Genomic DNA, 25,999 nt, shown 5'->3' on the forward strand with positions numbered 1-25,999 from the left:
TATAAGATAACTATAGATAGATGATAGATAGATAGATAGATAGATATGCAGATCTTCCTCAACTAACTATGGGGTTACAGCCCCATAAACCCATCATAAGTTGAAAATATTGTAAGTCAAAATGCATTTAATACACCTAACCTACCAAACATCATAACACTTACATTAGCCCACAATTGGGCAAAATCTTCTAACACAAAGCCTATTTTATAATAAAGTGTTAAATATCTTATGTAATTTATTGAATATAGTACTGAAAGTGAAACAGAGAATGGTTGTGTGGGTACAGAATGGCTGTAAGTGTATTGGTTGTTTACCTTCCTGATTGCGTGGATGACCTGGAGCTGTGGCAATGTCATTGCCCAGCATCACAAGAGAGTGTCCATACCACATAACGCTAGCCCTGGGCAAGACCAAATTTCAAAATTTGAAGGATGGCTTCTACTTATTGAGTATCACTTTTTCACGATCGTGAAGTCAAAAAATTCTAAATCAAACCATCCTAAGTTGGGGACCATCTGTGTGTGTGTGTGTGTGTGTGTGTTTGTGTGTGTGTGTGTGTAATTACACAGTTTTTAGATAAATTTTGTTCTTGTAATAATTGTTTCTTCTCCTTTTCTTATTTCTAAAATATTCTTCACTTTTATTTGGTCTCTTCATGTAACTATTCTCTTTATTATATTTTTTATCTGTTCAAATAAATACTTTTAAAATTATAATAATTAAAGGTATCTCCATTACTCTTATTCTTAGTTTTGACCATACTGTTGTAAAATGATAAAGGGCTAAAAGGTGGCATGGAAGCAGGAATCCATGGAGGGAAACATGGAGGAAAAACAACATGTAAAGGAGGAAATGATAAGCAGTCAACAAGCAGATGTTTCATATTCATTTGCATATGTCACAGTCGAAAATATAGCACCATTGTTTGAGACACTGTTTTTTTATTATTTTTCTATAAATAATACTTATGGAGGATAACTGAAAACTAAAGACTACATTTATTTAATAATGCTCTACTTTAAAACATCTACTTTAAGAAATGTCTACCGGGCTTTAATAGAAAATTTATTTACTGATCCAAATATTAAATATGTATATTTAATTATAAATACTCATTATAAATCTAATATCTGTCCTGCCACCTTTAGAGGATCTTGAGCTTCCTTACACTTGTCCTTTCCTACCCTTAGCAAAGCGGATAGTTCACTTATTGGTGTATGCTTTATTATTCCCTGAAGCTGGTTTCCACCATTCTCAATAAGTCCAAGGTTAAGGATTCAGACATGAATGTGAACCAGCCCAGTTCTGCATCCATAGTCTTCACCCTTTGGTTTGACTCTTCATTTTGCTAACATGTGTCCCGGCTAAAAGGGGCCAAAAGGGAGACAGCAAATGGATCAGAGCAAACTCATCTCCATCACCACTAATGAAAACACAATGTAATGTCTCTGACCTGCCGATGGGTCAGCAACCCTACAATTTCTACCTGACAGGACAGACACTCAGGATTGTGATTTTTTTCCAGAATGATACTAGACTATGACACTTTGAATGTGTTTCCTACAAGCATAAAATATATTTCCTTATGAACAAATATTTTGTGCCTATAGTTGTATGTGTGCGTGTTCCTTATCAAAAAGGCTAAAAAAGGTGTGGCTGATGTTGAGAGAGCAGTACTGTTATGTCTTTACTGTGTGAGGAATGGAGGAGGGTTCAGAGAGAGTAAAATCAAGGCTAACTAATAACAGCAATAGCTACTGTTTATTGATTACTGTATGCCAGGTGCTGTGCCAATATCTTACATACATTGCCTCCTTAAATTCATTTAGTTAAGTCTATGGACGTTTATAAACAGTGTGAGTGCCTTATCCTCAGTTGTACATTTCTTAAGTGGGGGAGGGATGCAGGGCAGAGCCCAGAGCTCTCATGTTCCCAAGTGGAGGCCATTGACTTTTAATTGTCATATTTATAGTTTAAAAGGTCATCATGTTGGGAATTCCCTGGATATCCAGTGGTTAAGACTCCTCGCTTCCACTGCAGGGGGCGTGGGTTTGATCCCTGGTCCGGGAACTAAGATCCCACATGCCATGTGGCAAGGCCAAAAAAAAATGATCATCATGTTTATCTATCCAAGAGTTTCTGTCCCAGCCTGGGTATTGATTTGAAGGGGTATGGGGCCCTCAAATTTTAATATACTGTCTAGCTTTAGAATCTGATTTATTGTTTTCCTCTTGAAACTACACGGGTTATTTCCTTTAAATGTCAAATTCAAGAGTAAGGATCCACACTGCCTCAAAGACCAGAAAATTCATGTATTCAGGCAATGTTCTAGGTGTTGAGTTTATAGCAGTGAACAAAACAGGTAAAAATCCCTGGACTCATGGAATTTTTATTCTAGTTAAGGGAAAGAGACAATATGTAAATTAGTAAAATATATAGACTTTTATGCTAGAAAATAGATGCTGAGGAGTGAAATAAAGCTGGGGAAATAAAGGCAGGTGGAGGGGTGGGGGTACAATTTTTAACTCCATGTTTAGGAAAGGGTCTCATTGAGAAAGAACCGTTCAGAAAGGAACACTTCCTGAATGAAGTGAAGGGGCAGTTCATCAAATATCAAAGCCCCAAAGCAGAAGCATGCTTGGTATCTTCTAAGATTAGCCAGGAGGCCAGTGTGATGGGAAGAGAATGAATGAGGGAAAGAGTAAAGCCAGATCAGCTCAGAGGACCTTGTAGGCCATTATAGGGACACCATCAATGTGAAGTCATTGTAGAGTTTTGAGGGTAGGGGTGACCAAACCCAATTTATGAATAATGGGATTAAATTCTAGCTACTTGTGTTAAAAATCAATCAGATGATCAGATAGAAGAGAATAAGAGCAGAAGAGGAGAAACGTATAGATGTCAACAGAACATCTATAGTGAAAATCCAAATAAGAGATGATGTTGGCTAGGACCGATGCAGTACCAGTGGGGGAAGTGGAAAATGACATATATGAACAAATTTTGGAAGTCGAGTCAACAGGATTCAGTCACAGATAGAGTGTAAGAGAAGAGTCAAGGACAATTTCCCTTTGTTTTCATCCCAACAACTGGAAAGATGGAATTAAGACAAGGAAGACCACTGGAAGAAGAAGTTTAGGAATGAAGATGGGGTTCAGATGCTTGTTAGTTTTGGATCGTATATGTCTGACATCCAAGGGGAGCTACCCAGAAGGCAACTGAGTTTCCTGAGGGAAGCCTGGAATTAGTCAGCATATAGTTTTTAAGGCAGGGCTACCTACATAACTTGTGCGGCCCAATGAAAAATGAAAATGTAGGCTTCCGTATTCAAAAATTATTGAGAATTTCAAAACCCTGACAGCAGAACATTAAACCAAGTGTGAGGCCTTTCTGAGTGAAGGACCCTGTGTACAGGCAGTGCACCCAGAAAGCTGGTCCTGCTTTAAGGCCATAATTCTGAATGTTACCATCAAGAGAGTAATGTGTCCAGATAGATAGATAGATAGATAGATAGACAGACAGATAGATATCCAAGGACTGAGGTCTGGGATACTTCAAGGTAAAGATGTTAGAGAGAATGAGGAGGATCCCTCAGAACTGACTGAGAAGGAGAAGTCAGCAAGGTATTTGAACTCGACAAAACAGAAACAATAATGAAATATTTGATATGGACTTGGGATGGTCCATTAGTATCCAGGCTCAATCCAAAGAGGTGGTGGGGGGGGTGTGTTATCGCCTCTGGTGTCGCATTGCAAGAGGAGTTTTATTAGTTTGGATTGTTTCATGATAGGTTGATTTGAGGCTTTTACCACCCACAGGGCAACTCCAGAATTTCTTTGTAAACTTCTCCATCTTTAAAAAAAAAATTGTTTTAATCACTTCTAGTAATTAATGAGATTTTGAAATCCATTGGCTGAAGCCCTTCTGAAAAGCAGAAAATCCATTTGTGGAGGCAGGTGCCACTTTGGCGGACACACAGATGAGGGAATAGATAACAGAAGTAGAGAAAGGCAAAGGCAGGCTTTAAGTGTAAACGTAGCTTTCTCACTGGTCATACTGTGTGAAGCAGCCAAACAGGACCTGGCTGACTGCAGCAAAAAGTGAGATGAAACCAACCATCCAGGGCAAGGCAGAAATATTCAGGAATAAATAATCTGTTTCTTATCACATGGCACAAACCCGTTTGGGGTGTTAGGTTTCTTAACAGGTTACATTGGTTACTTAAGGGTTGAAAACTCACCAGCTTGGATATCTGTAGAGTTCTGTGTGCAGGCAGCTGGTTGAAAGTAAAAGACTGACCTTTCTCCTGGAGTAATATAATCTCCTCCCTCCTTACTCTTCCTAGAGTCTTGAGTGATTCCAGGCCAAGACCTACATTCAGTAGACCCTGGATGTGCACAAATGACTCCTGCAGAGAATGAAGAGGAAGCTGTAATAGGTCCCAGAAAAGATGTCATGTTAATATGCTCCATTGTGCCATCTCCTCCCTGGCTTAGCCAGAGATCATTTAAGTCTGCTTCACTGCATGTGACTGCTTCAGCTTCAAAATGTCCAGGGGCTGTGGAGGCAGAGGAAGTGACAGGCTATCAATGGACATAATAGAAAAGACACTCCTCTTCCTCCAGGTACTAATATTTTGGAGTGACAAGGGGCAGAGGGTGGGGCATGAAAGAAGGATGGAAAAAAGAAGGTTACATTAATATATCCAGTACCACTGTCAGCATCTCTCAGTGGATTTATGTTGGTTATAGGGAGTTAATATAGTTTCCTCCTAATATAGTTACAGCATTCTGGTGAACTGCAACTTTGATACAGAGAACCAGTGCACTATTCTATTCCCTACCAGCAAATAGGAGTTGACTTTTGGGCAAAATCTTATTCTGCCTACTTTGAAGTAAGATTACAAAAGCATTTTCCTGGACATCATATAGTGAGAGCAGGGCTGTCAGCTCTTCACTAAACTGTCAACTTTGGATAACTGGCTCATAGGCCCCTCTCTTATTCTATATACCTGGAAGGATGCTTCGTTGGCAGCCTTTTAGATTCAAAGTTGTAGGGAAAATAATCTTCGTTGAGCTACTACTCTTTTATACCTTTGAGACATTTTATAAAGATTATGTCATTCCACCTATAACCCTTCTATGAGAAAAGTCTTATTTTCCCCCATTTCATAGGGAAGAAATTAAAGGTCAGAGAGGAAAATAAGATCTCACAGCTGTTAATTGCCAGGGAAGTTTTATTAGAGTTCAGATTGTCACCTGGTGGGTCAACTAGGGGCTTTTACCACCCACAAGGCAACTCCAGAGTTTCTCTGTAAACTTCTTTATCTTTAAAAAGAATTTTAAGTGGCGGTGCTGGAATTCAAGCTCAGGTCTGCTTGAACATGTTTCTTCCTTACGTGGTTCAAGTAATTAGAATATTTAACAGGTATAAAAAAAAATCCATGAGTTTTTTGGAAACAAGTGCTCATTTTCAATCTTTTAATATAATCTTTCCATTTCTTCTTAAATATGGGAGATACTGAAAATCCTATAATCCATGATGCTAAGAAATTAACTTCTCTAGAAGGACAGTAGGTGGCATTTCATTTCTTTGCTTATTTTGCTCTTATTGCTTTCATTGAGGTTATAATATATACGACATTTTTATTTCATTAAATATTCAAAGAGGAAGTTCAAAAACTCAGTCTACTCACAGTCTGAAGTCCTGTAACAAAGCCTTGGCCACTGTAAGGTTTTAGATTTTAGGGTATGATTTTTTTATAGATGCTTTTTCCCATCCAAGTACTAACCAGGACCGACCCTGCTTAGCTTCCGAGATCAGACGAGATAGGGCGTGTTCAGGGTGGTATGGCCGTAGACTGTATAGATGCTTTTCATATATTAAACCCACATTAAAATTTTTCAGAAGCTGTTGTAAGAGAGCACATAAGGAAGATCAGCATTATACTGTAATTTGCAAGCATAGTGTCTAATGGAGGGCTTGGAACACTAAGCATAGTACTGTTTAATCCTGATGTCTATGTTTATTACATCTTCTTTTGAGTTGGTTTGCTAAAGGGATAGACTACAGTAATATATTTAATGTGGAAACTAGCATTCCAGAATCTTCTTCATGCTTAATATTTAACAAAATCAAGTTTACTATATATTATAGAAATTATTCTGAATAAGGGGAGAAAATTATCACATATTTATGGTAGTGGATAAAATTTATAAGATTTTCAAACTAGAAAGGTATTTATGAATTATTTGGACTAGTATTATATGTTTTAGCAAGACCAACAGGTTAAGACATATAAAAAGAATCCAACTAATCAATGTGGATGTTCCCATCATTTCATGGCTATACCTCTGGAGGGTTTTTGTTTGGTTTTTGTTTGTTTTTTAAGTTAAAGTGATTTGGCTGGGTCTGACTGGGACAAAACTGATGGTTACCTATTTGAGTGGCTTTGGAATATTTATGTGTGGTTTGCATTTGGCTCTCTCCTTTCCTTATCGTTACATCCTTTCTCCACAGCCCATTTTCTGCATAGCCTTTCTGCAGCAATGCTAGCTGGAGAATAAGTAGGAATTCAAAGAGGATTAACTATCGCATGAGAAGCTTATGAGTATTCATAATAATAAGTTGCTTAAAACTAGGTGGCAAAGCTTAGGGAGGTTTGTGTGGTTTAAAGGCACATATTCACACTTTATCAGGACCTTCTTAACTGTAGTAGATTAGTTCTCTCAAATTTAACATGAATTTTCACTTGTTGGCAGGTAGCCTGAGAGGTCATGACATGTAGTAATTTATCACTTTGCCGAGGGATGTATTTGAATCATGTCTCTACTGAGGCTGGTATGCATGAGTCCAACCTAGAATCTGGATTCATACCTCATCTCTTTGTGTTTCTTACTTAAAATGTCATCAACCCTGATGTCCATTTGACAGAGTGGAAAATTATGGAAAGCATATTCTGTATGATTTGTGTAAATTAAGGGTTTCTTGAAGATCTTCATATACTTAAAAATAATGAGCGGTATCTGAGTAATTATTGTGTGATTTCTTAGAGGTATATAAGAAAAAATGTAGATTATAGACGCTAGGGAAGTTTATACCCTGGTTGTGCATTTTTTATGAATTATTACAAAGTTCATATAAATTATTATAATCACATAGTTACACATTAGCAAGTGCTCCATTGTATTTATTTTTTAATGCACTAGTGCTTAGAAGTAAAATAAGGACATTATAATCAAGATTTATCATGGAGGACTTCCTGGAGGAGGTGAACTTTGAAACAAATCGATCCTAAATATCACCTTGTTGAAGGGTGTTCCCATACTCACGATAGGGTCTTAAGCAAAGGACAGCCTTAGTGGTAGATAAATTGAACAGTAAACTCAGTAATCCACAGGATATGATTTCTCAGATAAGGACAGTCTTTTTACTAGAGCCTGAAGTTCTCTTCATGTTTCAGACAGTTTCTCACCTCAAGGCTTTGTCATCTGTTAAGAGAAACAGTCTCCCCTAGGAAAAGGAAGCCATAAGGCTGATTCAGGTATTTACTCTTGAAGGTAAATATATTTCGAGTCTTTATGAAAAAGGACACAATTAGTTTGGGGATTGCTGGATGCAATCTGACAACTTTACATTTTCAGAGGTATCATTAGAATGAACAGACATTAATGAAGATCATGGAGATGATAAAGGGATCTCTTCATCATCTTAAAACATGTCTACCTTGTAACCTCAGTATTCCAAGTTATTTGGGAGAAATTATATTTTGGGCTCAGGACATGAAAAATGTAAACAGATCAAAGGTTTTATTTTTAAAGAGGTGAAATATTCATACAATGGAATATTATTGACTCTTTAAAAAAAAAGGAAATCCTGCCATTTGTGACAACATGGATGAACCTGGAGGACATTATACTAAGTGAAATTAGCCAGATACAGAAAGACAAATACTGCATGATCTTACTTATGTGTGGAATCTAAAATATTCAGACTCATAGAAGCAGAGAGCAGAATAGTGGTTACCAGGGGCAAGGGGAAGGGGAACTGGGGAGATATTGGTCAAAAGGTACAAACTTCCAGTTATGCAAGATGAATATGTGACTACAGTTAACAATAATGTATTGTTTACTTGAAATTTGCGGAGAGGAGATCTTAAGCATTCTCACCACAAAAAAATAAAAGAAAATAAAAGAATGAAGAAATAAAATGGTTACTATGTGATGGATATGTTAATTAACTTGATTGAGATGATCATTTCATAATATATGTTTATCAAAACATCAAGTTTTGATAAAACCTTAAATATATACAATTTCTATTTTTTGATTATACCTCAGTAACATTGGGGAAGAAAAAAGATTAAAATACTGTCATGTTTGTTTTCATAACATAATGAAACAAGCTAAAGCAGTGATTTTAGGTTTGACTTTTTCAGTTCATTAACCTCTAGATTGCAGGAAGAAAAATCTTCCAGAGGGACTTCTCTTTGTAAGTACCAGAGCAGTCAATTTCAGTGAAATAAGGATAAGGAATGAGCACAGGGGGAGAATTTTTCAAAATGCAGATGTCAGGACCCATCCCCAAAGGGCATATTTCAATCTTGGAAGGAGGCAGTCTTACGTATTTTCTAAAAGCACCCACATTTATTTTGATCTGATGAAATCATCTAGAAACCCTCTGGAATTATCCTTTAGGGGGGCTATTAAAAAATATCAAGTCCTTATGGCATGCTTGTGACTTATCAGGTTTGGAAGCTGGAATTAAGTAATTATGTGAAGATGCAAACACTCGCATTATTCAAGTAATGGTGTGCAATAGTGATGATCTGAACTATTTCACTCCCACTCTATTTCCACTATATATAATTTACCTTCTAGGTTAGGTTTACTGTTGAAAGAATAACATTTGACCTTGTGATACCTCCCTGAATAAGGTTTGTGTGACATAAAATGTTAGTCTTTTGCTAGACTGATTTTGCTCCCTTCCTTATATATGCTTAATTATAATCTAAAGAGGAAACTAAGCTCCATCAGCTTACTTGTTTGTTTTTGTTTTAAAAAATTGGGCTTCATAAACACTACAACTTCACCCACATTTGTAGGTGGGGATAAAGGAATGTTTGACTATAATTAAGGGCAGTTTTAATAAGTACCTTCTAATGCACCGTTAGCAGAGAAGCTGGAATAATTTCAGAAAACGGTTATATTATTTGCTTTATCTTAGGTCAGGCTTACCAACATTGATTCTATGTTTTTTTTCCTTCTTCAGATGTACATCCAGACAACAACACTTACTGTCTCCATGAGTTTAAGTGCTTCGGTGTCTCTGGGCATGCTCTACATGCCCAAGGTTTATATTATAATTTTTCATCCAGAGCAGAATGTTCAAAAACGCAAGAGGAGCTTCAAAGCTGTGGTGACAGCTGCCACCGTGCAAAGCAAACTGATCCAAAAAGGAAATGGCAGACCAAATGGCGAGGTGAAAAGCGAACTCTGTGAGAGTCTTGAAACCAACAGTAAGTCATCCGTAGACTTTCCGATGGTCAAGAGTGGGAGCACTTCCTGATAGATGTACGTTGAACATTCTTCTACTGGTCTTGGGGACTGTGCTACGTGGTTCCAGGGGCCTGGTGGTACTCGCACACCATGAGACCATCACAGCAGTTAGAACCATTTGGTTAGAACCAAACGATTTCAAGGCAAGTGGCTCCTCTCCAGAGCATGAACATAAACACGAAATCTCTTTTACAAAGTGTGACACTCAGGTCTCTCTTTTGAGGCACTACAGAGCTTGAAGCTTGGAACTATGCTGCATTTATAAAATTATCCTTTAGCTCTTAGGAGCTACTCTCCAATCTTTGTCAGTTCAATACTGGTCGCTCTTCACAGAATTAATAGTTAACTAGTATTTATGAAGCATGCTACCAAAGATCTTACACAAATAAATGATACGTTATTCAGATATTTAGGGAAATGAGAAAACCAGCTAGCCAACATGTTAGGTTAAGTCATAGTCTATATTTGTTTCCCCAAAGTGATCCCCTTCTTTGGTTTCCCTTGACTTCCCTTCTTGGATATATTAAGATAATTAGAGCTCTTCTCTGAAAGCCTCATGACCCTGAAAATAGGACCCCTTCTACAGCCACCACTCCACTTTTCCTTTCCTCACCTATTATCTTCTCTATAATCATCCCTGAAGAAGCACATAACAACATACTGGTACCAAACTAAGCCAGTAGAGTTTAACTGAGCTGTTCAAGTCCATCTTGGACTCTATGGAAGAGTAGCAAATAGATTGAAGGTGTGTATTGCAAAATACCAGAAAGCTGAATACAGTGAAAAAAATTTATATATATATATGTGTGTGTGTGTGTGTGTGTGTGTGTATAACCTATACATTACGAGGTTCTGTAGATGGTTCAAAAAGAAAAAAAAAAAGCTAAGGTCCTTGTGTTAGAGTGGCTTCCTGTCTTTTGGGAATATAACACAGGCATTTAATAATTAAGGATAAAACCCTATGCAAAAATACCCTCTTCCTCTCGGATTCTGCCAGGAGGCTGTATCTCCTTTTCTCTGTACTTTTGACATGAAATACAGAGAAGATTGAGATGACTTTATCTGATTTAATTATTATAACAACTTATAGTCTTCACTAGATTCACAAACCTTCCCTTGCATCAAGAGTTTCAGATGAACACTGTCTACTCTAATGCCCCATATGCAGAATTATCCTTAGAAGATAAGTATTGATTAATTAAACTTATTGGCTTCAATTACTATCAGACTTCTTGGAATGACTGGCCAGGTCCTCTAGGAAGATGACCTTCAGCTCGTGAATATCAAATTTAGTTACTTGTAGAGAAAGAAGCCTTTTAAGAATTTCACAGACATTCCCCACATATTCACCCTTCTGCAAACATGAAATCTTGAGGAAGTGCAAGAGAAGGCACAGTAAGGATGGGTTTTGGTATCAAATTGTTATAATCATCTCTGATTATAGATAAGCAATTGACTAATAGTGGGGCTATCTGGGCTCCTAGCAAAAGTTGTGCTGTAACTACTTTCAAGGGCATCAGAGTAGAATGCTTGTGATTTCAGGGCAGAATTTTATTTGTTTTTTCTGCCTTGAAAGCATCAGTGCAGGAAGTTAAAACCTATTATAGGATGCCAATAAACTACTGTTGGCCAGTGATACACTTTGAACATTGGCACTTCTCAGTATGACTCACCAGAGTCTATAGTTGTACTTGGTTTTTAGCAGCAATCCAGAAAACCTTACATAATATGGTTGCAAATGGAAACAACCAAATGTACACTGAAATAAATACGTTATCCTGGACTCACCTCTGAAATGTGGTAAGGAAAAAAATTAATAAACTTTTTCCACCCCTTTAAAAAATAAGTTAGTTCCCTGAAGGGAAAATTTGCTGTATTGATAAAGACTAATCCCATGCTATAGAAATGTCTCATACATTTTGTTTTCCTTTTATTATTTTCTGTTGATGTTGAAATGGAAATTTCATAGCATGTGTACGTTTCCCTCTTTTCTCTGAAAATAAGAATGAAAGATTACAAACGTGAAGGCTGTATGGTGGCTAAGCCTATAATATTTTGGAGGAGATGAATGCTCACTTTTGGAAGGTAAAAGAAAGTTAAGAAGGTGAAACAAGATAAAGTCAATTATGACCTCAAAGAAGGTTAAATTGTACTTTGGGGATTTTACTGTAGTATTCATCTTTTACAGGAGTGGTTTGGATTGAATAAATTAGGCTCAGATAAAGTGATTATAGTTTACACATTCAGGAGAGACAGAGTAGGAAATCTTCACCCATCCTTCTGCAATCCCACTCCTGGTAACCATTGTTAACCTTTGTTCACTTAGGGACTAGCTACAATGGACCCCTTGTGTGCCTGTTCCCTTTACCACATGCACCAGTGGTTTGAATGGGAAAAGTAAAAAGTCTTCCAAAATCACAAACTCTCTAAATTAAATGCAATAATTTTCTTCTAAAAGTGTGTCTTATGTCTTTAGAAGTATAATTGAATATTGGAAGAGCTTTTGCCATTCAACTCTCTGTAACTAGTACCTTGCCTCCTCAGATTTAAAATACCTCCTTTCAAAACCGGTGGAGCCTATTCTCAATCAAACCGGGACTAGTTAATCCACTGGAACAGTATCCATGTTGCCGCATTCTCGTACTTTCTGCTACCAGACTTTTGATAAATCACCATTACTACAATGACTTGACAATGACGTACAGGACAGTGTTTTGTAAACTATAAATCACTGTATAAAGGTACATGTATCATTGCTCCCATGAAAATATAGATTGGTCTGTAACAAAAAAGAGAAGACAAAATTCAAAAACTATTGTTTTAGCATCCCCTTTTTAAAAAAATTTTTTTTTGATGTGGACCATTTTTTGAAAAGTCTGTATCGAATTTGTTACAATATTGCTTCTGTTTTATGTTTTGGTTTATTGGCCCCAAGGCATGTGGGATCTTAGCTCCTCCACCAGAGATCGAACACTCCCTGCATTGGAAGGCGAAGTCTTAACCACTGGACCACCAGGGAAGTCCCTCCCTTTTTTTAATATGTGGAGGATTTTGATAATTATGGCTACTATGCTACAGTGGGGATTTTTTTTCTGACCAATTAACTGTATTCATGATATGCATGCAATGTTTTTCTTTCATAGCCATGGAGTTCTACAAGTCCATCATTCTTAGAAATTTCATCTTAAAGATGACTTGTTAATGCCAGAAATTCTGATCACATATTTAAGGAAAGCTTCTAATGGTACAGAGAATAAATAAAAGTAATGTGAAGCTGGAAGGGAGACCAAATGAGTCCATGTTAATGACTGAATTTGCAGAATACTACATTGCACACATTAAAAAGGTCAAGTGTTGTTTCATAAAAGTGTGGAAAGAGAGTTAGAAACAAAGTTGATATATATGAATTTTATCAATGGTACCCAATTAACGAATGCTGTAACATGGTATTCCTTAAGCTCTATTCATGCATAATTCATGAAAACAGCTGCTTCTGGAGGTACATCTGCTTTCTCTAGCTTATGAACACAGTGTGGTGTGCACAGGAAATTCATTGTTGCTGTATTCAAGCCTGATTTTCACATAAGCATATTCATCAGCAGAAGTATTACATTAGCTTATATGTACATCTCTGATCCCTTTTGTTCTGTGACACTTCTGGGATAAAGGTAAAAGAAGTATCACTGCTGCCATGAAAATATGCAGACATACCTCGTTCTACTGTGCTTCACTCTATTGCATTTCCTAGATACTGCATTTTTTTCAAAAGTGAGCATTTCCGGCAACCCTGCATTGTCAGATGATGGTGAGCATTTTTTTAGTAATAAAGTATTTTTGTCTAATTTAGGTATGTACATTGTGTTTTTAGGCATAATGCTATCACACACTTAGACTATCGGATAGTGTAAACATAACTTTTATATGCACTGAGAAACAAAAAAAATTTCATGTGACTTGCTTTATTGTGATATTCACTTTATTGCAGTGGTCTGGAACCTAACCCACAAAAATCTAGAGTGGTCTGTGATTAATAGAAAAGATAAGACTTAAAATTCAAAAATTCTATTATTTTAGCATCCATCTTTTTTTCTTCTTGGAAGAAAAAAAGGAAGACTCTTGCAAGATATCTGCCATTCACATCGTTTCAAGGTTGACTACATTATGTTTCCAAAGCCTTACATCATTTTTCTAATCAGAAAAATTAAGATTACTTTCCTTTTGTAAATTAAAGTCTTAGTTCTCAATAGAATTCTACCATCTTTTTCCCTGGAGATTACTTCTAAGAGTTCAAGAAATGAAATATAAATTTCTAAAGAGCTTTAGAGTCTTAAAGTTGGAATGATCCTTCAAAATTAACATCTGAATATCATCTTCGTTAAGGTCTTTTGGCTCTTGTTCCTCTGTTACAGCCATAATTTTTCTTTCTAGCTATCTACAAATTTGATAGATATTTCTCACATTTTTAGTTACTGTTAAATATACTGAATAGGGCAGGAAGTTGAGCAATCTTTTAAAGGGTCGTTTTTCTAACTCATAATTTTTCTCCATCTTGTCTACAAAGATCATATGAAAGTCTTTCAAAAGCATAGTTGAAGCACAGATTTTATTTTCTTAGAATATATTTAGAGGCATATGAGAGCATTATATAAATTAGAAATAAAAAATTAAAAAATAAAGACCATAAAAATCACTGTGTTTCACTTCACACCAAACCAAAGGTAACTAACAGACACCCTACCTTTTAGAAGCATAAATAGAAAAGTAGCATTCCATATGGACTCTCTAAGACCACAGCCATTCCCCACAAATCTACCGTGCCTCCATCCTCACAAAAACCCAGTGTTGTGGATTGTGGACCAGTGATGAAGCTGAGGCCCCATAACCTGGTTCAGTGACTTTTTTTGACTCATTTTGTAGAGAAGAGAATGCAACTTAAAACCAAGTCTATTGGTGTACAACAGAAACTAACACAGTATTGTGAAGCAATGATACTCCAATAAAGATCTATTAAAGAGATCTCGAGAGGAGGGGCAAGATGGCGGAAGAGTAAGACGCGGAGATCACCTTCCTTCCCACAGATACAGTAGAAATACATCTACACGTGGAACTGCTCCTACAGAACACCCACTGAACGCTGGCAGAAGACGTCAGACCTCCCAAAAGACGCCCTCAGGCGACCTACACGCAGAGGCGGGTCCAAATCCAAAGCTGAACCCCGGGAGCTGTACGAACAAAGAAGAGAAAGGGAAATCTCTCCCAGCAGCCTCAGAAGCAGCAGATTGAAGCTCCACAAACAACTTGATGTGCCTGCATCTGTTGAATACCTGAATAGACAACGAATCATCCCAAATTCAAGAGGTGGACTTTGGGAGCAGGATATATTAATTTTTCCCCTTTTCCTTTTTTTCCGTGTGGATGAAAGGCTCTTGGTGCTCGAGCCAGGCATCAGGGCTGTGCCTCTGAGGTGGGAGAGCCAACTTCAGGACACTGGTCAACAAGAGACCTCCCAGCTCCACGTAATACCAAACGGCGATAATCTCTCAGAGATCTCCATCTCAACATCAAGACCCAGCTCCACTCAATGACCAGCAAGCTACAGTGCTTGACACCCTATGGCAAACAACTAGCAAGACAGGAACACAAACCCACCCATTAGCAGAGAGGCTGCCTAAAATCATAATAAGGCCACAGACACCCCAAAACACACCACCAGACGTGGACGTGCCCACCAGAAAGACAAGATCCAACCTCATCCACCAGAACACAGGCACTAGTCCCCCCCCACCAGGAAGCCTACACAACCCACTGAACCAACCTTAGCCACTGGGGACAGATACCAAAAACAACACGAAATACGAACCTGCAGCCTGTGAAAAGGAGACCCCAAACACAGTAAGATAAGCAAAATGAGAAGACAAAAAACCACACAACAGGTGAAGCAGCAGAGTCAAAACACACCAGACCTAACAAATGAAGAGGAAATAGGCAGTCTACCTGAAAAAGAATTCAGAATAATGATAGTAAAGATGATCCAAAATCTTGGAAATAGAATAGACAAAATGCAAGAAACATTTAACAAGGATGTAGAAGAACTAAAGAGGAACAAAGCAACGATGAAAAACCCAATAAATGACATTAAAAATACTCTAGATGGGATCAATAGCAGAATAACTGAGGCAGAAGAACGGATAAGTGACCTGGAAGATAAAATAGTGGAAATAACTACTGCAGAGCAGGATAAAGAAAAAAGAATGAAAAGAACTGAGGACAGTCTCAGAGACCTCTGGGACAACATTAAACGCACCAACATTCGAATTATAGGGGTCCCAGAAGAAGAAGAGAAAAAGAAAGGGACTGAGAAAATATTTGAAGAGATTATAGTTGAAAACTTCCCTAATATGGGAAAGGAAATAGTTAATCAAGTCCTGGAAGCACAGAGAATCCCATACAGGATAAATCCAAGGAGAAACACGCCAAGACACATATTAATCAAACTATCAAAAATTAAATATAAAGAAAACATATTAAAAGCAGCAAGGGAAAAACAACAAATAACACACAAGGGAATCCCCATAAGGTTAACAGCTGATCTTTCAGCAGAAACTCTGCAAGCCAGAAGGGAGTGGCAGGATATACTTAAAGTCATGAAGGAGAAAAACCTACAACCAAGGTTACTCTACCCAGCAAGGATCTCATTCAGATTTGATGGAGAAATTAAAACCTTTACACACAAGCAAAAGCTGAGAGAGTTCAGCACCACCAAACCAGCTTTACAACAAATGCTAAAGGAACTTCTCTGGGCAAGAGACACAAGAGAAGGAAAACACCTACAATAACAAACACAAAATATTTAAGAAAATGGGAATAGGAACATACATATCGATAATTACCTTAAATGTAAATGGATTAAATGCTCCCACCAAAAGACACAGACTGGCTGAATGGATACAAAAGCAAGACCCATATAAATGCTGTCTACAAGAGACCCACTTCAGACCTAGAGACACATACAGACTGAAAGTGATGGGAAGGAAAAAGATATTCCATGCAAATGGAAATCAAAAGAAAGCTGGAGTAGCAATTCTCGTATCAGACAAAATAGACTTTAAAATAAAGACTATTACAAGAGACAAAGAAGGACACTATATAATGATCAAGGGATCAATCCAAGAGGAAGGTATAACAATTGTAAATATTTATGCACCCAACATAGGAGCACCTCAATACATAAGGCAAATACTAACAGCCATAAAAGGGGAAATCGACAGTAACACAATCATAGTAGGGGACTTTAACACCCCACTTTCACCAATGGACAGATCATCCAAAATGAAAACAAATAAGGAAACACAAGCTTTAAATGATACATTAAACAAGATGGACTTAATTGATATTTATAGGACATTCCTCCCCAAAACAACAGAATACACATTTTTCTCAAGTGCTCATGGAACATTCTCCAGGATAGATCATATCTTGGGTCACAAATCAAGCCTTGGTAAATTTAAGAAAATTGAAGTCGTATCAAGTATCTTTTCCGACCACAACGCTATGAGACTAGATATCAATTACAGGAAAAGATCTGTAAAAAATACAAACACATGGAGGCTACACAATACACTACTTAATAACGAAGTGATCACTGAAGAAATCAAAGGGGAAATCAAAAAATACCTAGAAACAAATGACAATGGAGACACGACGGCCCAAAACCTATGGGATGCAGCAAAAGTAGTGCTAAGAGGGAAGTTTATAGCAATACAAGCCTACATCAAGAAACAGGAAACATCTCGAATAAACAACTTAACCTTGCACCTAAAGCAATTAGAGAAAGAAGAGCAAAAAAACCCCTAAGCTAGCAGAAGGAAAGAAATCATAAAGATCAGATCAGAAATAAATGAAAAAGAAATGAAGGAAACAATAGCAAAAATCAATGAAACTAAAAGCCGGTTCTTTGAGAAGATAAACAAAATTGATAAACCATTAGCCAGACTCATCAAGAGAAAAAGGGAGAAGACTCAAATCAATAGAATTAGAAATGAAAAAGGAGAAGTAACCACTGACACTGCAGAAATACAAACGATCATGAGAGATTACTACAAGCAACTCTATGCCAATAAAATGGACAACCTGGAAGAAATGGACAGATTCTTAGAAATGCACAACCTGCCGAGACTTAACCAGGAAGAAATAGAAAATATGAACAGACCAATCACAAGCACTGAAATTGAAACTGTGATTAAAAATCTTCCAACAAACAAAAGCCCAGGACCAGATGGCTTCACTGGCGAATTCTATCAAACATTTAGAGAAGAGCTAACACCTATCCTTCTCAAACTCTTTCAAAATATTGCAGAGGGAGGAACACTCCCCAACTCATTCTACGAGCCTCCATCACCCTGATACCAAAACCAGACAAAGATGTCACAAAGAAAGAAAACTACAGGCCAATATCACTGATGAACATAGATGCAAAAATCCTCAACAAAATACTAGCAAACAGAATCCAACAGCACATTAAAAGGATCATACACCATGATCAAGTGGGGTTTATTCCAGGAATGCAAGGATTCTTCAATATACGCAAATCAATCAACGTGATACATCATATTAACAAATTGAAGGAGAAAAACCATATGATCATCTCAATCGATGCAGAGAAAGCTTTCGACAAAATTCAACACCCATTTATGATAAAAGCCCTGCAGAAAGTAGGCATAGAGGGAACTTTCCTCAACATAATAAAGGGCATATATGACAAACCCACAGCCAACATTGTCCTCAATGGTGAAAAACTGAAACGATTTCCACTAAGATCAGGAACAAGACAAGGTTGCCCACTCTCACCACTATTATTCAACATAGTTTTGGAAGTGTTAGCCACAGCAATCAGAGAAGAAAAAGAAATAAAAGGAATCCAAATCGGAAAAGAAGAAGTAAAGCTGTCACTGTTTGCAGATGACATGATACTATACATAGAGAATCCTAAAACTGCCACCAGAAAACTACTAGAGCTAATCAATGAATTTGGTAAAGTAGCAGGATACAAAATTAATGCACAGAAATCTCTTGCATTCCTATACACTAATGATGAAAAATCTGAAAGTGAAATTAAGAAAACACTCCCGTTTACCATTGCAACAAAAAGATAAAATATCTAGGAATAAACCTACCTAAGGAGACAAAAGACCTGTATGCAGAAAATTATCGGACACTGATGAAAGAAATTAAAGACGATACAAATAGATGGAGAGATATACCATGTTCTTGGATTGGAAGAATCAACATTGTGAAAATGACTCTACTACCCAAAGCAGTCTACAGATTCAATGCAATCCCTATCAAACTACCACAGGCATTTTTCACAGAACTAGAACAAAAAATTTCACAATTTGTATGGAGACACAAAAGACCCTGAATAGCCAAAGCAATCTTGAGAACAAAAAATGGAGCTGGAGGAATCAGGCTCCCTGACTTCAGAGTATATTACAAAGCTACAGTAATGAAGACAGTGTGGTACTGGCACAAAAACAGAAATATTGATCAATGGAACAGGATAGAAAGCCCAGAGATAAACCCACACACATATGGTCACCTTATCTTTGATAAAGGAGGCAAGTATATACAGTGGAGAAAAGACAGCCTCTTCAATAAGTGGTGCTGGGAAAATTGGACAGGTACATGTAAAAGTATGAAAGTAGAACACTCCCTGACACCATACACAAAAATAAACTCAAAATGGATTAAAGACCTAAACGTAAGGCCAGACACTATCAAACTCTTAGAGGAAAACATAGGCAGAACACTCTATGACATAAATCACAGCAAGATCCTTTTTGACCCAGCTCCTAGAGAAATGGAAATAAAAACACAAATAAACAAATGGGACCTAATGAAACTTAAAAGCTTTTGCACAGCAAAGGAAACCATAAACAAGACCAAAAGACAACCCTCAGAATGGGAGAAAATATTTGCAAATGGAGCAACTGACAAAGGATTAATCTCCAAGATTTACAAGCAACTCATGCAGCTCAATAACAAAAAAACAAACAACCCAATCCAAAAATGGGCAGAAGACCTAAACAGACATTTCTCCAAAGAAGATATACAGATGGCCAACAGACACATGAAAGAATGCTCAACATCATTAATCATTAGAGAAATGCAAATCAAAACTACAATGAGGTATCATCTCACACCGGTCAGAATGGCCATCATCAAAAAATCTACAAACAATAAATGCTGGAGAGGGTGTGGAGAAAAGGGAACCCTCTTGCACTGTTGGTGGGAATGTAAATTGATACAGCCAGTATGGAGAACAGTATGGAGGTTCCTTAAAAAACTAAAAATAGAACTACCATACGACCCAGCAATCCCACTACTGGGCATATACCCTGAGAAAACCATAATTCAAAAAGAGTCATGTACCAAAATGTTCATTGCAGCTCTATTTACAATAGCCAGGACATGGAAGCAACCTAAGTGTCCATCATCGGATGAATGGATAAAGAAGATGTGGCACATATATACAATGGAATATTACTCAGCCATAAAAAGAAATGAAATGGAGGTATTTGTAATGAGGTGGATGGAGTTAGAGTCTGTCATACAGAGTGAAGTAAGTCAGAAAGAGAAAAACAAATACAGTATGCTAACACATATATATGGAATCTAAGGGGGAAAAAAATGTCATGAAGAACCTAGTGGCAAGACGGGAATAAAGACACAGACATACTAAAGAATGGACTTGAGGATATGGGGAGGGGGAGGGGTGAGATGTGACAGGGTGAGAGAGTGTCATGGACATATATACACTACCAAATGTAAAATAGATAGCTAGTGGGAAGCAGCCGCATAGCACAGGGAGATCAGCTCGGTGCTTTGTGACCGCCTGGGGGGGTGGGATGGGGAGGGTGGGAGGGAGGGAGATGCGGGAGGGAGGAGATATGGGAACGTGTGTATATGTGTAGCTGAGTCACTTTGTTATAAAGCAGAAACTAACACACCACTGTGAAGCAATTATACTTCAATAAAGATGTTTAAAAAAAAAAAAATACTGAGATCTCCTTCAAACTGGGAGAAGAATTTGATGAAACCACATCAGATACCCAGAAAGTAAAGAGCATCATAACATTAGATGGTGGCTCAATGATTCATTTCCAAAAATGGCTTGGCAAAGAGACAACAATCAAAGGATAAATTGTAGATGGAAAAATGGTAGTGGAATATATCATGAATAATATTGTCAGCATTGGAATCTACAAAAAGGGCTTCCCTGGTGGCGCTGTGGTTGAGAATCCGCCTGCCAATGCGGGGGACATGGGTTCGAGCCCTGGTCTGGGAGGATCCCACGTGCTGTGGATCAACTGAGCCCGTGCACCACAACTACTGAGCCCACATGCTACAACTACTGAAGCCCGCACGCCTAGAACCCGTGCTCCTCAACAAGAGAAGCCACTGCAATGAGAAGCCTGTGCACTGCAACAAAGAGTAGCCCCCACTCGCCACAACTAGAGAAAGCCCGCGCGCAGCAACGAAGACCCAATGCAGCCAAAAATAAATTTTAAAAAATATGTTTACACGTGTGTGCATATGTATATGTATATATAGACATATATATATGTGCAAACCACATTTTCTATCAAAGCCTTTATACCATCTCAATTATTGAAAAATTTTGTAAAACAATCAAGGAAATAAAGTAGGAAATAAAGTTGGCAGCCTGGATAACACACGATTACAAAATTAAAAAAAAAAAAAAAAATCTATTAAAAAAAGAAGTGTAAGATCTACTTCCTTTCCACTGTTCCTCAATAATAACCTAATGTGAGCAACATAGAAAGATAAGCAGGTATGTCCCACCTGTTTTTGGCATGAAGCTCATAATATTCAATGAAATAAAAAAACAGCAAAAACCTCTACAGCTAGCACTTCCTGGGCTACCTGCATTAATTTTAGTCACTGTGGACTTTGTCTGATCCTGGTCTCTGGTAAGAACTTGTCTGGTCAATTACCAGTATTCATGTACACTACAATGAATGAGTCTAATTTCCAATTATTTCAGAGAAGAAACTTTACAATTTCCTTATTCAATGTTCAAAAGTAAATCATTCTCTAAAAATCTGTTTCACCCTGAATTGGATTTATATAGTGAAATACATACATGTTTTGCACTTTTTCTTCTTTCTTCTTATGATTATTCATTCCAGAGTTCCACTGAAAAATAAATAAGATATCACTTTTGAATTTTAAAACAGAGATTTATTCCATCACATCTTTCAAAAACACAAAGTAATTATTTGGATTTAGATTTGTATTTCTGGAAATTTAAGTATGAATATAAATTTGACTTAGAATATTTTCTTGTTCATATTTTTCTAATAATCTTACAATAATGGGTTTTAGTTCATGATAAGTTGGTACCAGAACAATTAAATATTCATTTCCTTCTTTGAGTCTTTATTTATTTTTTAAACATCTCCATTTGTATCCTTTGGATGAAACCAGACCATAAATATGTATTGGCAATACACATTGATATTTTACTGTGTTCACTTCTAGAGTCTAAAAGTACTATTTTTAAACAGAAGATATATTCATTCTCAAAGCACGACTAATTATAATGACTATCTCTTTCTTGGTCATCAAATCAGACTCAAAGAATTGAGGTCTTTAACGTGCGTTGTAAAAAAAAATTATTTTTTCATTTTGCAGGATAGAGATTTCATCTGTTCTTTCATTTTTTATATTGTAAACCTCTGTTAGTCAAAATGCACATTTAAATTGAATTTCACCTAAATATATTAAAGACCAGGGCATTCACATTTTCAGTTTTCTGCTAAATGTCTACACTATAAATGAGACTAGTGGTTTTACAGATTAAAAATTCTGCTGATTTTTATTTCTACAATTGTTGAAATCCTACTACACTGTTTAAAATAATAACAGGTTGTAAAGACCACATATCATAAAAAGTCATTGCAATATTTGAATTTTAAAATCATTTTAACAAACTAATTTATTATTCCGTACTATAATTTGTCTTAATTTGTCTCAACAGCTTCCTCTACCAAGACGACATATATCAGCTACAGCAATCATTCAATCTGAAACAGGGAAATGATACAATATGAAGAAATGTGGTATGCGATCTTAAACAATGAACGTGACACCACCAACACTCACTCCTGGAGATCTCTGTAGACTACAATCAATCAAATCAATAGTCAATCTTGTAAGGAACAAAAAGTAGCCACAAGCCAAAAGTATCAATAACAGGGAGTGAAGAAACCCATTTTATATAATACAACCAATGAGTGTCAAGCTAAAGTATTGCTTACTCATGAGCAGTTAAAAAAAAAATCACAAAAGGAAAACTAATGTTAGCTTGTGAAAAAAAAAATGCTGTTGAAATAAACCATGTCTGATGTTATTCTTGTAAGTATTTTTCTGTGACTGTGAGAACTCCCATTCCTGTCCCACATTGTTCAACTTGTATAAGACAATGAGTCTGTTTCTTGTAATGGCTGACCAGATTGAAGCCTTGGGTTGTGCTAAAAATAAATGCAATGGTTGACGCATGCAATTTTTTATACAAATAATTTATTTCTAATAATAAAGGAATGTTTTGCAAATGTTGAGAGTTGGTTCGTTCCAGTTTTAAAGCCAGGGAAAACTCTTTCCAGTTGGCACTGCTGCTGTTATTTAACTGCTGTTGTAAAAGCCCTGGTGTGCCAAGAAACTACTATTTCCTCGAGGAATGTCTTTTTGTATGTTTGCGTGTATGTGAAGAACACGGTCTTTCATTTCTATATGAAAAAATATTTGTGTAAGATTTTTGTGAATATTTCAAGATTTATGTGGTAGCTTTTCATAGTAATTGCTTCTTTTATGAAGAATCAAGCAGTAGCTTGAGGTCAATTGCTTCAGGTATCATAATTAACAAATGATGAGTTAAACTTGGGAGAATGTAATCTGAAAATCACCATCTAAAAGTATATCCAAGTGTCACTGAAATTCTCCATTTTCTAAGTCAAACTTTTGCAAAAAGAAATATTCCAAGGTGTGTAATATTAACTTTTTCTCACCTGGGCCTAGTATCCACTGAAATCAGTGAAGTAATGGGCCTTACCCAATACATTCCTCAAAGCACAGAATTAGCGTATTTATTCCCTTGGCATCACTAAAGAAACCACAGTTCAGATAACATGTCAGTGCTTTCTTATTTTCCAAATGAAAACATTCATTGGTTCATAGAACAGTATCATTAAAGAGAGAGAAAACAAGGAGCCTGTGTCATGCTAATGAACCACACTAGGATGGGTAAGAGGAGCCCATTAAAGGCCTTCAAATCTGCTACCATTTTCGTCATGGGCGCCTCCATTCTACACAGTCCCAGACATCCATCAAGTCAATGGTTCTCTACAATCATTTTGTTTGTTAGTAAATGTTCTCTCTGCTGAGTTAGCTTGGACGGCGCATTGCATCCCTTATAGATATAAAGAGCTATCTGTGCTCTGTAGCTTCAACCAGGATATTGACAGTCACTTTATTTAACACAGAGAGTTGACGTAGCATAGCTTAGGCTCCTTCGGCATACAGTAGCATTTCCTAGATACCAACCCAGACAGAGAGCTACATACAGAAGGAAATAGGTACTTATTGGCCTCTTGTTGAGTTTCTCCTAATAGTTATTTGTTGTTTGTAGATAATATTTAAATCAAGAGTGAGAGTATTGTTTTCAAGTTTTCAGATTATCTGAATTACTGATAAATACAATCCTGTAATCAGGATCATAAACCCACCTCTAGGTGTGCCTTTCTAGATAAGACCTAGTTTAAAATGAAGGAAACTCATAACTGCATATTTACTATATTTTATTGTGCCATGTAGCTCAGTACCAATAGCCATACCAAGAAAAGTAATTATAATTGTATTTTAATTTTTAAACTGACAAGTTTTCTTCGTATTGGAGATCATTAGTCATTTTAAAGATTTTTTTTAAACTAGTAAGTATATACACGTTTGCTTGAGAAAAATGCTTGAATTTTACAAGCCTCGCATTTCATTCAGAGAGAAATTCAAGTACATATTCATATTTTCATTTACTAATTGACTCTAGTCAGGGTAAGTGGATGCAACAGGGTGATTATGAGAGCAAAGCTGGCTTTCAGGCCAAAGGTGGGTTTTTATTATTATTATTATTACTTTTTTCTTTTAAGGCTTTAGGAAGAAAAATAAAATATTAAGCAAAATTCATGACATTTCAAAATTGTTCTTCCTATTACAAACTTACCAATGGGTTTTCTTTCCTAAGTACTTTTATAAATAATTGATAATTATTTGGTGTTCTACAAAATCTTTTTAACTCATAATAGAGTTGAATAATAGTCCTCATAGATTTACATATGCCAATCATCCTTTATAACATTATCTCAGTGGAAAATTTTCTTGATGAAACTGTCACCCTCCCCAGGCAGTGGGAGGATAAATTCCCTCAACCTCTTATAGTAGGAGCTGGAGCATTCTGACCTCCACTGTGGTTATTTTCTCAGGGATTTTGCTGAGGGCTCAGGAGATAGTTATACACGCTGGGACAGTGTGGGGAGGCATCCTGTAAGGAGAAGGATTTAGCATGTGCCAGTAGTGTTTCATAAGTCCCACGCTTTAAAACTAACTAACTGCCTGTGTACCGTAGATAAGCAAATGCAAAGTTGCATGGAAAAAATATAGTATTATAGTCTTTAGAATCGACCTTGTGTTTTATTCTGGCCAAGAAATGTCACATCTAATCTCAGCATGCCAGAGGGAATACTAAAAATGTAGCCTAAGGTAATATTCAGCAAATGTCACTAGTAGACAATAAGCGATATATTAGTGTGACCTTGGGCCAACCAAATCTGACCTCAATTTTTTTAAAAAATTAGCTTATGCTAGCTAATATTTAAAGGCATCTAAATCCATGACGGTTGATCTGGCACAAACTAATTTTATTTTTAAGGAAAACTAATCATAAATGTAAGCTTGAGGGAAGACCGTTGGAACATGAATAGGAACTAAATGATTAAGCTTAATTTTTAGTGTTTATCAGAAACTTTTACAGATAATTTAACGTTTCAGATGAACAGGATTTTACTTTTTTAAATTAAATTAAATACCATATTACAGGAAATCTCACTAAGAGCAGAAGTTTGTGTCATTTTATTTCCTTCCGCTTTGACTCTATATTCTCTATTATTTACCAATGACAGTGAAGAAAGAATATTAACAATTTTCTAAATTATGTTAGCCAACACTGATATTTTATTTATTTATTTATTTTTAATTTTTATTTTATTTTTGAGTCTTTTTTTTTTTTTTTTTTACATCTTTATTGGAGTATACTTGCTTTACAATGGTGTGTTAGTTTCTGCTTTATAACAAACTGAATCAGCTATACA

General features: G+C 36.6%; 1 protein-coding gene across 2 annotated transcripts in view; it reads left to right on the forward strand.

Annotated features, from left to right (window-relative positions):
• GRM8 (glutamate metabotropic receptor 8) overlaps nt 1-23,198 on the forward strand; it is a 765,258-nt gene extending 742,060 nt beyond the window's left edge. Inside the window, exons 9-11 of one of the 2 annotated variants that reach the window (XM_036863492.1) lie at nt 9,274-9,531; nt 18,474-18,496; nt 22,621-22,693. In XM_036863492.1, the coding sequence (XP_036719387.1) occupies nt 9,274-9,531; nt 18,474-18,496; nt 22,621-22,693 (354 nt within the window). Of the gene's footprint in view, nt 1-9,273; nt 9,532-18,473; nt 18,497-22,620 lie in introns of both variants that reach the window. The other variant, XM_036863493.1, reaches the window with a different exon arrangement.
• Nucleotides 23,199-25,999: the final 2,801 nt, after the last annotated feature.

This window comes from Balaenoptera musculus, chromosome 9, assembly GCF_009873245.2.
Source record: "Balaenoptera musculus isolate JJ_BM4_2016_0621 chromosome 9, mBalMus1.pri.v3, whole genome shotgun sequence".
Taxonomy (NCBI): domain Eukaryota; kingdom Metazoa; phylum Chordata; class Mammalia; order Artiodactyla; family Balaenopteridae; genus Balaenoptera; species Balaenoptera musculus.